This window comes from Eucyclogobius newberryi, unplaced genomic scaffold (genome assembly GCF_026437365.1).
Source record: "Eucyclogobius newberryi isolate DKJ021-1_F unplaced genomic scaffold, fEucNew1.0.hap1 SCAF_11, whole genome shotgun sequence".
NCBI lineage: Eukaryota > Metazoa > Chordata > Actinopteri > Gobiiformes > Gobiidae > Eucyclogobius > Eucyclogobius newberryi.
The window spans coordinates 25963879-25978595 of NW_027315735.1; the positions used below are offsets into that span (position 1 = coordinate 25963879).

General features: G+C 41.8%; 1 protein-coding gene across 1 annotated transcript; it reads right to left on the reverse strand.

Moving 5' to 3' along the window:
- Nucleotides 1-408: 408 nt before the first annotated feature.
- Nucleotides 409-14319, reverse strand: mchr2b (melanin concentrating hormone receptor 2b). Its single transcript, XM_072433691.1, has 2 exons — nucleotides 13779-14319; nucleotides 409-1281 (listed from the first exon to the last, which is right to left on the reverse strand). Exons 1-2 carry the CDS (start codon nucleotides 14174-14176, stop codon nucleotides 642-644), a joined length of 1038 nt encoding a protein of 345 aa, XP_072289792.1. The 5' UTR covers nucleotides 14177-14319; the 3' UTR covers nucleotides 409-641.
- Nucleotides 14320-14717: the final 398 nt, after the last annotated feature.

A 14717-nucleotide genomic window follows, 5' to 3' on the forward strand; every position in this document is an offset into this window, starting at 1 on the left:
TAAATTCAGGAAAAATGGAAAAGGAAAAAAACCAAAGGAATCTTTTTGGTCTGTTTTCATACAATCTAATGATATTGATTCCATGGTGTATTTGTTTACAGTCACTTTAGTGAATAGAAAGGTACAAGCAAACATGTTTGTGCCATTTTGTTTTCCATTAAAAGTTGAATTTCAGAGCAGACGAGGCTGTTGGTCCCACTTGCACTAAACTCCCCGACCCAGATGCCACGAGACTTAAGTTAACAACTCAATCAACTGCTCAAATCAGTTGATAGAGTTCAACCATGGGCCTGATTCATCAAACGAGTTAAAGCGCATAAGCTTCCCAGAATTTGACAACAAACAGAATAGCGCCTGGCAGACTATTTACTTCAAAAGAGTGTGACTTGAAAAGTTTCTTCTTCTTCTTCTTCTTAATACTGAAAACACTTGAAAGTAGACACTGACAGGCATGTTTTCATCTTCCTGCCATTGAGGTTCATAAAATCCTCCCTTGTTCACAAGCAAGAAAGTTCCTTGACTCTTTGTACATTTGACGGTAAAAAGTTCAAATTCCCTCAGTTTTTCCACATCAAACATATTTACGGCTTGTCCAGTGAACACGATCACGACGACACAACACTACACGAGGCAGCTGCGGGTTATATTGCCGTGATGCGATAGTTGGAGTCATTCGTCGCGCTCGACCCGTCCGTTTTGACCACTGTGACTTTGGAGGAATGTTGAGAGCTGTTCAGGGAGATCCTCTTGCAAAGCCGCTCCCGGTAATTTTGGGCAAAAATCAGCAGCATGAGCGGATTGATGCAGCTGTGCGAGTAGCTCAGGCAGATGCTGACGTTGTAGGCGTAGACGAAGGCGATGGTGGGCGTGTTGTTGCTCAGATTGATGACCTGAATCACGTGATAGGGCGACCAGCAGATGAGAAACAAGGCGATGACCATGAGGACCATCTTGGTGGCCCGCTTGGCCCAGACCGACTGCTTGCGCTTGACCCGGCGGATGGAGCTGAAGACGTGGTACAGGGTGAGGGAGTAGAAGGTGCTGATGATGATGAGCGGGAGGATGAAGCCCAGGATGGACTGGTAAAGCGTGTACCAGTACATGTCCTCGGGCCCGTCCAGGTACATCATGCACACCTCCATGGTCTGGCGCTTCTCCACTTTGGCGTAGAGGATGACGGGGACGGTGAGGAGGAAGCTGCCCACCCACACCAGCAGGTTTATGACGATGGTCCACTGGATGGTCCGGCGCTCCGACATGGGGTGGACAATCGCGATGTACCTGCGGGAGACAAGACGATTTAGCTTGAGGAGGGTGAATGAAGTCAGTTACATTGTCTTTAAAAGGGAATTTGTCCTGAGTTACAGCAACGACACACATTTATTCCATGTAGTTACACAGATTTATTGTAAAAGCAGCCGTTAAGGTCAACATTAGACCACTGACTGCGTCCTGCATCTAATTATAGTGTTTTATTCTCCGAGAAGCAGGAATTTTAGATTTACCGTTAGGGCAAAACACACTCAGGCTTCTGAACGTTGTAAAAAGTGCTTATAAATGATTGCAGTGAAGAATTATGCAGGAGATAGTGAGGAAAACCTTTGAACTGCTGCAAAAATAACTTAAAGTGAATTGTTTTTTAAATTAAGATGGGGAAGCGCTGCTGCTGTCGGGAGAAAGATAAACCGAATCATTAGTGGCAGAGGTTCAGATATTTACATTTTGCAGTTTACATTGTACATAGTTGCAAGAATTGATTTATACTTTTTTAATATTCATCACATTTTAAGCTGAGATGCCTGATTTTCAAACCGTGAGAAGTTAAATCTAATACATCACTAGTGTTCACATCTTTGGAACAGCGTTTTTCCGACAGAGAAGTGAGTCAGGGCTAATCAGCTCTCGTCCCAAAGTGTCCAAGAGTGAATTTAATTTAAGAGCAAATGTTTTCTAATGAGATGAAGATGGTGTGTAATTTTGGTCAAAACGTTCTGCTGTTACAATGCACTTTGTTGGGTCCTGTAGATTTAGGGGCAGATTTTGTCCTTGATGTATAAAATGATAATTTAAAAACTGCAATTTCACAGTATTTTGTCTTCTGTGTCAAAAAGATAAAAATGTAAATCAGGAAAAGAGAAAAGACTCTTCTTGCAGCTTATGTGTAAATATAATCAGAACTACATTGCAAAAATATTAGGCTCTATAGGGATGAGTCGAGCAACATTGTGTTATTTTATTTGCACATCAGTAAAGGTTATGACAAAATGCTAAACGTCTGTCTGCTTCCTCTTTTCTGAGCTAATTAATAATGGCTTCACAGTGCATTCTTCAATCTTTTCTAATGGACAATCTGTGCCCAATTATCGGCACTAACTGTAACCGTCTTCAGTGGTAAGAGCTCAAAAGTCAATACAAACTTAATTTGAACAGATGATACGTGGAGAAATAATGAGGAGATAGCAGTGGTATTAACGCTCCATCCTTGAGAGAAAGCGTGCAAAGATGATCAATTTCTCCTGTTTGAATCAGCTTTAGTAAAGCTAAGACAGGCAAAGAAAAAGTATTGACGTCGTCAATTTGAAAGTTCCTTTTACAAAAATTGATTGGACGATTTATTCTCCTCACAGACAAAACTCAGCAGCTTCAATAATGTACAGCAACTTCAAGTACACGTCAAACAATCTGCCACAGACTGAGCTACAGTGGAAATGACCTCTTGAGGAACTGATCTTGCAGAGCTGAAAGAAAGTAATTTACAGCTCAAGTGTTAAAGGCTGATTAAATATAACACTTTTGTAAAGATTCCTTATTACATTAACCTTCAGCTGTTTGAGTGACAGCAGAGAACCTTAAGAGCCTTAAAAGACCAGAGTTATTGTTGTTGTAGACAATAGAAATAATGCTGTGTAAAAACACGCACAACGACTGTCATGATGGTTAATTTATGCATCGTACGGTCCAAGTTGAGTCATCGGAGCCTCAGATTTGAGCTCAGTCCCAAGCCTCAAAAATCCACTCAATAATTCTACTGCGTGTTCCAATCCAATGTTTGAAAACCCCATCTGTGCTTTACAGACTATTTTTCCTCCTCAATTAGTCGAGTGAATTATGGAATAATGGGGAAAAGTGCAGCCGAATCAGAGAAAGCGCTCAGTCTGTAACCTGAAGGAAAGCATTGTGACATTGAACATTACGCACCATTTGCTCTCCACGTCTTCGCAGGAGATTGTGTATTTAATTTATCTGCACGGTGCAGTATGGGTTCAGTTGGCTGTCAAAGGGTTTCCAGGAAATGAATGACCACTTTGTCATTACCCTCAATAAGTGTGAAGTGGAGTAAATTGCACATTTTCAGATTGTGTCGGGATGTGAGCAGGACGAGTCGCTCTGTGGCGGTGGAAAGTGTTGCCACTCACTCTGAAAACCCGAGGAAAGCTGAATGTCAACGAACGTTTCAAGGTTGAGGGTTCAAAACTCTCCGTGGAGATGTTGTTTTGCCAGGAACATCTGTAATACGTTTTTTTTAAATATTCTATTTCTGTAATAAATAAATAAATCATTCATTCATTAGATAAATAGAATTGTTGTCATATGTTGTTTGTATTGTCTTTCCACTGACCCTTCCTCAAAAAGCATACATAGTGCACAGAGACACAGGCTTTCATAATCATAAAATTGGTCTCTTATTTCAACAAAATATATCTTTATAAAGCCCAAAGTCTAGTTGTATGGCAGAGCTGCACAAAGTAGTTGAGTTTAGCAAAACAATGTAGATGATCCCATTCGGACTAAATTTAAAACTGGACAAATTGAACAGACCTTGGACAAGACGGGACGATTACAACAGACTAAGGTCATGTTTAGGACTATGTGAAATGTTTTTATGCTTTCTCTCTCTAAACAAAATAAAATAAAGTCAAACAATGGTCATATAAAAGCAGACTAATTAATGTTCAGGAAATAAGCTGGATGACTGTCCCAGAGCATTCCCTGTCCTTGTAAAGAAACTAGATACTCATTTGAACTAGTAACAGAACTAAAAAACATCACAATAGCATAAAAACGTGACCTTTAAGTTGATACTGAGCTTCATCAGAACTAGAATAAGTCCACAATGTGAAATAAAAAGAAAGAAATTGTTATTTTGTGCCGAAAATGGCAGTTAAGTGTTTAAAGCCTTGACCGAAAAGGATAATTTTATCATCTTTGGTGGAAATATGTATCGAGAATCAAGACTTTGGAATTGAAATTGACATTTTAGTATCCTGACAGCACTACCTTAGAACCTCCTTCACGCCATGGAAAAACTACAGAAAAAACAGTAGGGAAAGGATAAGTAAAGAATGAGTTAGAATATGAATTAAAGAACAAACTGTGATTACAGTCGGTGGTGAATAGTACTTCCTGCAGTTCTTCCAGCTCAAACATTCCTTCTCACTCCATATTTACAACTACAACTGTAACTACTCTGAGTTGTCCATTACTACAACAACTACCACTATTGTTTGTTCTGCTATTATGCTGCTGCTACTGCTACCAGTCTTTATAGCTTAACTGTCAAGTGTGTCATAAGTTTACATGCTTTCAAAGCTGTTGTTCTTTCCCCCAACAGACTTACTGCATGTAAAATACTAATGTTTCCCTTACTGTATTCTTCAGTAAGGGAAACATCTTAAATCCTGCCCAAATTCCCAAACCTGCCACTTGAGGAGCAAAGACTTCCTTTATTGGCACAACCATATTTACGCTCTCAAGCTTTATCCCTTAAATTAAAACTACAGAACACTTTTTGCAGTATCTTTAACACAATAGTAACAGTTTGTTCGGGCAATAGACTGGCCACCGAAAGACTCCACACTATTATTTATTTTTATTTATTGTGGTTTGGTCAAAAACAAAAGGCGCTCAACATTCAAGCACAAAACAAAATTAGAGATACATTTATGTTTTTTCTTCTTGCAGAAGCCAAGGCTTATTGTGCCGACCCTTTTCTCAAACTCTCAACAGTGGTGGACATTTTGTAGTTCACAAGCGACAGTTCATCAACAAAAACAACACTACATAATACTGGACAGTCTGCTCACAAGTATCCTCCACAAGCATTCAAGGTTCTATAACAACAAAACTGCATTTTTATTCAGTTAAATATTTTTATATGATTATTTTCTTAAAGATTCTTTTAAACTGAAATAAAGAAGTGGCATTTTTTAATTCATCGCAACAATTGTTCCATAATTTAACTCCTTTACTAGACAAACACTGTTCCCTCAGCGTAGTTCTCACATAAGGTATGTCAAACATACAAGCTCGTCTTAAATTATATTTACTTTTCCTCTGGGTAAACTTTATCCTCACTTATTTAGGGATTTGATTACATTTAACTAAATACATACATTTAGCAGTATACAGGTCTACCAAATCATAAAACTTTAAAAGCTTAGATTGAATGAACAAAGGGTGACTCGGCAAATTATAAGATGCATGATTGATCAGTCTAATGGCCTTTTTTTGTAGTATGAAAATTGGTTTGGTTCTAGTTTTGTATGTATTTCCCCAGATCTCAATACCATATGTTAAATATGGTTATCAAAGTCAACAGACCGAAGACACACAGCACACAGCACAATTTGGAACATATTCATTTGCTTTGTTTCCGTTATCGGTCTCTTACTCCCTCACTTACCGTGACCGATCTAAAAGGGTTGTAGCCGGGGTTCTGATGACGCATAGATAAGTGAATAAATCTGATCTGAATCTGATTGTGCTGCTGCTGCTGCTGCTGCTGCTGCTGAGACTACTCCATTTCCAGTAGCGCTACGTTCACTTTTTCAAACATTCTGAATTATTTTGTGACTTGAGTGAATGGAAAGTGTGTCAAAGTGACTGAATCAAAACAGTAAATCCAAGGCCGTAAACACACTGACATTTTTATTTATTCCTGAAGGCCACTTGTTTCGGCCATGACTCCAAACTTTAGCCCATGCATTCACCAACATTTGCTGGACTCCTCAAAGAGAAATGACCGCGCTATTGATCAGTAAACATAAATCAGAATGCTTTCAGAAAGTTATTGAGCTGCTGTGCTTTCCCCCCTCAAAAAAAAATAAGGAAATCTATGTTGGTGGGGCATCTTGTTATAGTCCAATCCTACTGAATTTGTACATAACTCAAAGCGCAAATGAAATATGCAACGAGGTGTCATATGATATTAATATGCGTGTACTCTCTCCGCAGAGCCTTCCTGCAGGACTTTGTAATGTATGTTTGCAACTGACAATCACAAAACTTGCATGAAATAAGATGATACAGACTTGAATAAGGCAAAATTGTGTTCATAGTTGATAGCGGCAGGGCCTCGCGTAAAGTGCTTTCATACTTGCACGCAGCGATCAAAATTGTGACTATACCTTAAAACTAAAAAGCAGATTTAGACCAGGACTTAACCAGGACTTGAAAAGAACCAAACCAAAGCTACATCAGCGTTACACTATTGGCAAGAATCTGGGAAATGAAGTGAAAAGGTTAACAAAGAAACAAACTGACACTTTATTGTCACTATTACATATTACACATTTTGAAATATCTGGCATTATCATTTTACTCAACGTTTTTTTTTGTCTCAGCAAGACTTGTCAATCAACTGTTACCTCACCAAAATTGCTGACTCAAATTAGAAAATAAGCCTCTCTTCAAAGTCAGTGACACATAAAAAAGGGGTAAAGATCCGCGGAGTTTTAAATGGAAACTCTTCAGGAGGGCTCTTCAGCAAAACAAGAGAAATGCCATTGCACTCTCAAGGGTTGATAAATTGGATTATTGCGCCATCACATTTTTCAAACCGCACATCACAATTTCTTTGCTGCAGAAAGGTTACTCCGGCTTTTCATCAAATCTCTCTTTTCGAGCTTCAATACCAAATAAAAACAGAGAGGTTCCAGGTTTTATCGCTTCTTGCCGCTACTAAAATGGACCTTCACGCACCCCGTATCTCGTCGTGCAATCTGACAACAGTCCTCCTTATCTGATCTCATTTAGGCTGCTCCAAACCTGCTGTATGGCCCGGCTCGGACTCACGTTTCTCGCACGGTTTTGTTTTGATTTCCCATTTGAACGCCACCCAAGACCTCAAAGTGTGACCATATTAGGAGTCTTCTATCATCTATTGTCTGACAGTTGATTTTGGTGGCGAAAACTATGCCGCTTTTCATTTTTCCATATTGTTGAAAAATGTATCACCAGAAAGATATGAAAATCTGATTATGTTTTTTGTCTCGCTTTATTTCCTGTCAAGAGGCCTAAATCATGCAGACTTTTCAATTCATGGACAATGATTGAGAGTCTCTTTGTGATTCAAACATAATTTGAGCTAATTATTCCAACTAAATCTAATTCTATTACCAGAAACTATTAATGATAGATTGTCCAATTGGGAAGGTAGTAGAGACCGGGGACTCGGAGGCTGGCTCATCCATCACCCAAGCTGAAGTCACTGAGGTTGTTCGCAAACTCCTCGGTGGCAGGGCTCCGGGGGTGGATGAGATCCGCCCTGAGTACCTAAAGTATCTGGATGTTGTAGGACTGTCTTGGTTGACATGTCTCTGCAACATCGCGTGGCGTTCGGGGACCGTGCCTCTGGACTGGCAGACCGGGGTGGTGGTCCCTCTGTTCAAGAAGGGGGACCGGAGGGTGTGTTCCAACTACAGAGGGATCACACTCCTCAGCCTCCCGGGTAAGGTCTATTCCAAGGTACTGGAGAGGAGAATCCGACCGATAGTCGAACCTCGGATTCAGGAGGAGCAGAGTGGTTTTCGTCCCGGTCGTGGAACACTGGACCAGCTCTATACCCTCCATCGGGTGCTCGAGGGCTCATGGGAGTTTGCCCAACCAGTCCACATGTGCTTTGTGGATCTGGAGAAGGCTTTCGACCGTGTCCCTCGGGGTGTCCTTTGGGGGGTGCTCCGGGAGTACGGGGTCCGGGGCCCTTTGCTCAGGGCTGTCCGGTCCCTGTATGACCGGAGCAGGAGCTGTGTTCGCATTGCCGGCAGTAAGTCAGACCTGTTCCCAGTGCATGTTGGACTCCGCCAGGGCTGCCCTTTGTCACCGGTTCTGTTCATAATTTTTATGGACAGAATTTCTAGGCGCAGTCAGGGGTCGGAGGGTGTCCGGTTTGGGGACCACAGGATCTCATCTCTGCTGTTTGCAGACGATGTTGTCCTGATGGCTCCATCAAACCCGGACCTGCAACATGCACTGGGACGGTTTGCAGCCGAGTGTGAAGCGGCTGGGATGAGAATTAGCACCTCCAAATCCGAGGCCATGGTTCTCGACCGGAAAAAGGTGGCTTGCCCTCTCCAGGTGGGTGGGGTGTCCTTGCCCCAAGTGGAGGAGTTCAAGTATCTCGGGGTCTTGTTCACGAGTGAGGGAAGGATGGAGCGTGAGATCGACAGGCGGATCGGTGCAGCGGCTGCAGTGATGCAGTCGCTGCATCGGACCGTTGTGGTAAAGAGGGAGCTGAGCCGAAAGGCAAAGCTCTCTATTTACCGGTCGGTCTATGTTCCTACCCTCACCTATGGTCATGAGCTTTGGGTAGTGACCGAAAGAACAAGATCGCGGATACAAGCGGTCGAAATGAGTTTCCTCCGCCGTGTGGCTGGGCGCTCCCTTAGAGATAAGGTGAGGAGCTCGGCCACACGGGGGGAGCTCGGAGTAGAGCCGCTGCTCCTCCACGTCGAGAGGAGCCAGCTGAGGTGGCTCGGGCATCTGTTTCGGATGCTTCCTGGGCGCCTCCCTCGGGATGTGTTTCAGGCATGTCCCACCGGGAAGAGGCCCCGGGGAAGACCCAGGACACGCTGGAGAGACTATGTCTCTCGGCTGGCCTGGGAACGCCTCGGGATCCCCCCGGAGGAGTTGGAGGAAGTGTCTGGGGAGAGGGAAGTCTGGGAGTCCCTGCTCAGACTGCTGCCCCCGCGACCCGGCCCCGGATAAAGCGGCAGAAGATGGATGGATGGATGTCCAATTGGGTAAATGAGCACTCAAAGCCCATAAACACCAAGGAACCAGTCACCCATTCACACATCAGTTTACACAGACAGTCAAGGGCACAACAACAATCTGCATCCTTGGGAACTGAAATTGAACCATCAACTTGTAGGTTACTGCAGTGTTTCCCAACTAAGGGAATGATTTCAGATGTAAAAGAAAGGTAGAATTGAATAGTACTCAAATATCAAATGCTGTTTGTAGTGCATTTTACACCCATATAACCCAGATAATTGCCAACACACTGTTGCACAATGTAGCACGGTGGCAGAGCGGCTGGAGCTCTCGCCTCCTAACAAGGAGATCATGGATTCAAATTCCCAGGCAACATTTTTTTCATTTTATTTTATTTATTTTCATTTAATAACATGACGAACACAATGAAAGAAGAAAACAAGACAAGAGAGAAAAATTCTGAACATAGAATTTTAAAAAAACAAACAGTTGCTATCTAGCAAATAATAAAGCAAAAAAAGAGAAAACCAATGCACACATTTAGTCCAAAGTCTATCAAATTTGTCCATTTTCAAATTAAGTATTTTTTTTCCATACAACAAATTTCCAGTACAATGTTAGTCCAGTCCTTGATCGTCGGTCCATTTTGTGTCATTCATTTTTTTGTGAGGGCCTTTTTGTGGCCGCTAGGAGGATGCTCGAGAGATGCTGCTGGTGGTGTCCATGGCAGGAGTCCTGAGGCCCAAATGTTCTGAAATCCATTGGGATTGGAATGTCATAAATTGTCTATAAGGTTTTGTTGAGCTCAGTCCAAAACCTGTAAACAACAGACAATCCCTAAACACATGATAGTGATTTGCCTCCTTACTGCCACATCCTCTCCAACAGTCTGCATTTCCCTGTGAGTAATGGGCACTTTGCCATGGGGTTATAAAGGAACTAGACACTCTTTTCCAACATAATTCCCTCCAAACATGTGATCTTGTGGTTCTCCTGTGGTTCTCCTGTGAGATGTACATATAATTTCCCATTCTTCAGCAACCAGAATAAAGTGGCCCTCTCTATCCCATTTACCCTTAATATAATCAGTAGAGTGGCTGCCCAGATTGTTAATACATTTGTAAAATTTATATTATTATAATATTAATCTCATTAAGTAGGCTAATATAGCTAATATAACCTACAGCCTGTGTTCTATTTTTTTTTTGTTGTCCATTATGGCTCTTTGAACATTAATGGTTGCCGACCCCTGGGTTATAATAACTCCTTATTTATAATTACCTATAAAGTCCTGTTTATCCAAGCCAAACGATTCTTTCAACTCCTCAAAGCTCTTCAGATCAGGGGTTAACCCTAACCCAGGGGTCGGCAACCTTTAATGTTCAAAGAGCCATATCGGACCAAAAAATGTAAAGCCTTATATAAGCCTTATATGAAGGCAACACAGGCTGTAGGTTGTATTAGCTATATTAGCCTTCTATCAAAATGACTAGGCTACAAATACATAATGAGCATTCCTGATTACATTTTTATTTTCCCTGCAGCGCCCCCTGAAGAGTGACAAGAAGAAGGTGTTGAGTTGCTGAGCCAGTTTCTGGTCGTGTGCAGCATGGGGAGCTCTGGTCTTGTAGTTGGTGAGAAACCGGAGCCCACTCCACTCAGAGATGGGGTTGTTGTCAGAGAACTGCAGCTTCAGTATTGTACTGTGATGTAGCTCTCGACATTTCCCTACTAAATCCATACTTCACATCGTTGTAAATACATGCACTCTGCATGTATTTTCCAATTTCCCACAAATCCAATCTCCCAAATTTGGTACATTGACATTTAAAAAGTCTTTGTAGCTAAGGCTTTGTTCGTGTTCCCAATGATTAGATGTTAGTTAGAAATACAGGCAGTCATTTAACAACATAGCACTCTAACCTGTGTAATGAATTTATCCATTTAGCTCTATAATAAGGTATATGAGTTTAGCTCAGTAGGATAGGCATTGGCCTTTCACGTGGCCCCAACATATTCATTTTTTTTCCTCCAATTTTCTATTATCCACTTAATATTGATGAACATCCCAGGTCTGCTTGCTCATCCATAAAAGTCACTGCACGCCACTGAAATTAACCCTTATTAATGAACATGAGAGTGGATGGTTGTCTGTGTGTCTAATTTCTCTATGTTAACCCCTCTCAGGCCCAAAGTCACAGGGATAGGCTCCAGTCACCCACGGCAACAAGCAGTAGAAAATGAATGAATGGCAACATACTAGCAAACACATTTATAAAAGACAGCGATCCACAGTATAAAAGGTACTCAGTGTCTGAAAAAGTGGCTTCTCAAGACAAGTGGTTTTACAGCATCACGACTATATCAAACTCGACCGTCCTACACAGACTGCTTTCTGAAAATATTGGACAGAAATTAACAGGGCACTGCAGACTGTTTCTGACATTGCCCTCCCACTCAATTTCAGTGTTTGTATTTGGGCCTCAAAACTCCTGCCATGGACACAAAAACCGTTGGAGTTTTCATTTATTGTTTAGTTGTAGCAGGATGAATTCTCGCAATTTTGGTGAGTTCACAAACTCTTGAGAATCCATCTTGTTAGGCTCCCGCTGATTTGTTTGCAGTGGTATAACGGGCCAATCACAGAGCAGCATTGTGGATTAGGTGGAAGTCAAAACAACCAAACAAAAAAGCGGGCACACAATTGTAATTTGTAGATGAGAAAGAGAACTGTGCTTTTCTCTCCACTGGATAAAACACAATTTTGATGTTTCATCCGCTGTTGTGATGCTTCGAACAATCACGTCAATCTTTTTTTTTGTAACATCCCAACATCAGAGACTTGCCAGATTGATTTTTGTGTAAAACTAAAATTCAGAATGAGACACATATCAATGTAGCGGGAGCCATGTTAGGGAAAAAGGCCATAACAAAAAAAGGATGACACAAATAGCACTGACGATCATGTAAAAAAAGTTAGTATGTTTACCTGCTCACTGTACGAGACGCGAGACGAAAGAGGCTTTTGTGCATTGCTGTGGACAAATCATCACACGGCTGGTTTTATCACCCTAAACATCATAGAAAACCATTGGCTCTATTAACTTTAGCACTGTTTTGTTTAAAATCAGAGGCCTTTGTCACTAATCTTTTCTGGCTTTCGTGTCAGAAGCAGGTCACAAATGCTTGTTGTGCCGGGTTTCACCTCCGTGTCTCTGGCTCCACTACGACTCACAACAAATATAAACCGCTCTGAAATCCCTGCGAATGTACGATCAGCAGTTGTGAGTTCAGCGTGAGCAGGTGATCGCAGCTCGTAAAACCCCCGAAAACTGCACGACACAGACGCATGGAGGAGCCCAAGTTTGGCACGATTTTGAAATTGTTTTGCAATTAAAAATGCCCAAACTGCCACATAACGTCCGCAAGATACCGTCTGTGTGCAAAATGTGTGCGCTGCAATTGATCCCTGAAGGCGCAGAAAACCACTTAAAAACCGCACATCGTAGATCTGTGCTGTGAGTCTGGTTTACGTTTATAGAAGCTTTGTACAACTGAATGAAATGTGGAGGACAGATCATTTAACTTAACAAGGCAGTAACCTCGATGGAAAGAGCAAGAGAACAAACTGTTTTAAAGCTGAAATTTCTGACATAATGAGCAATTAACTTTATGAGGTGCAGTTTTGTGTCACCAGCCTTTTGCTTTCAGTGATGTGCCCGTGACTAATGCAGGACCAGCAAAGTGCAAGGTTCAATGTTGATGGACCATTAACAAAAGGTTCGGATGAACATAAAGCATCTCCAACTGTACAGTAAATTATATAGCTATATAGCACACACAACTGACATACACATATAATATAACATATTTATTTACCTGTATGGTTTTACACTGCCATGAAAATAACACTCTCATCATATCAAAATTTTATAATTAAAGATTTCCTTGTCTTAGTATTGACATTGTTATGCTGTACATATGCACACATAGCTGAGCGTTGATTACACACTAACAGATTCCATAGACGGGCGCACACTCACACGTGTTGGGCGTGTATGAATAAAACATCTACAATTAAACACATTGACAAGTATATGATGCATTAACAATTTGTTAATAAAAGTGGAATACAATCTCCGGTGTTCTTTGGTTTAGCATTTTAACAATACTGTTAATGGATACCGGAAATGACCGTATTCAAACATGACCTATAAACAGGTACATATATTTACTATATACAGGTACTAGGAATGGGATTGTATTAAAATGCTGCCACAAAATCAAGTTTGTGGTGTGTGCTTGAGTATGGATATTACCTGGCTGACTGTGTGTGCCTTGGTATGGTCTATTTACAGTCAATGTATAAATGATGGCACAAGGGCAATTGAAAAGTGAATTTATTATATAAGTAATGTATTAGATCTGTGTCATAAGGAATTATTCTGTTTGGTGTGTATATTCTACAGTCTTGAAAATGTGAATATGAAATGGTTTGAGATAGGTGCCCATGAGCTATTACTTCAGCCTACTCCCTTTGGGCTCTGTACAACATTAAATGCCATGTAAATGTATAATGTTTAATGTATAATATATAATGTATAATAATGAAGAAAAAAAGCTTCAATCAAACTAAACTAAACTAACTTGAGACTGTTCTGGACAGTGCTGAGTTATACAGTATTTCCATTGAAGAAAGAGTACGCAATCTTTAATCTTTAATGATTCTTTTGACTTGATCGTACATGTGGTGTATAAGTCTTACTACATAAGTCTGGTCTTACCGGTCAATGCACAGCACCGTGACGATGCCCACGGTGGTGAACTGGTTACTCACGTCCACCACAACCACCGCTTTGCACATGAAGTTTCCAAAGACCCACTGCCTGTCCCGCACCAGCTGGTGGATGTTAAAGGGCATGACCAGGAGGAACAGCATGTCTGCGATCGCCAGGCTCAACACGTAAATGTCCGACACCATCTTTTTCTTGCACGCGGCCACTGCGTAAATGACCAGTCCATTGGCGATCACTCCGACCGAGCACAGGATGCCGTAGATGGACGGGAAGATGTGCATGAAAGTGGTGATGTCGATGTAGCTGTACGGGGACGGAGCGGGACATGACGAGTCGTTCAAGTTCTTTGTTTGGTTGTTTTTGCATAATATCTCCGTGTCATTCATGTTTGCGTCTGATGCCGGGCGCTCCGCCGCCTGTGCCGCTCTCCAAAGTTGGCCAGGAAAGTCGCGCGGTCCTCAAGAGCAAATATCCACTCTGCTCCTGGTCCTCTCCGCTCTCTAATTAGTACGTAATGGAACCAAAACACTCCGGGACAGAGTTAATCAAGCCTGGTGCTCATCTCTCTCTGGCTTTGCTCCTTGCGCACACCCGCTGTGCGCTTTACCAGACGCGTCTGCGCCGCACAGGACTCAGAGTCAGAGCCCTCCCTTTAACATCATTTGACTTTTCATGTGATTTCAGAGCAAATAGCAGAAGGCAAAGCGGCTGCGTCCACTGCGTAAACAAGCTGCACGTCCCACTTCATGTCCGCCACTTACTCACCCTCTCATGAACTGGACATAACAACTTCAAGGAGCCACTACAGGGTTCTTATATCACATTTTACTTCTTAATTAAACATCAACTTACAAGAAACAAAGCACAGTTGCTTGTTTTGTCACTAAGATTAACAATGGAAGCTTGGTCCACACATGTGTAAAGGTC

Excerpts from the sequence above, each read along its gene's own strand:
- mchr2b (XM_072433691.1), bottom strand. The coding sequence starts at position 14,176 with ATGAATGACACGGAGATATTATGCAAAAACAACCAAACAAAGAACTTG. Across the intron at positions 1,282-13,778 it reads ACGGTGCTGTGCATTGACCG|GTACATCGCGATTGTCCACC; the intron begins GTAAGACCAGAC and ends TGTCTCCCGCAG.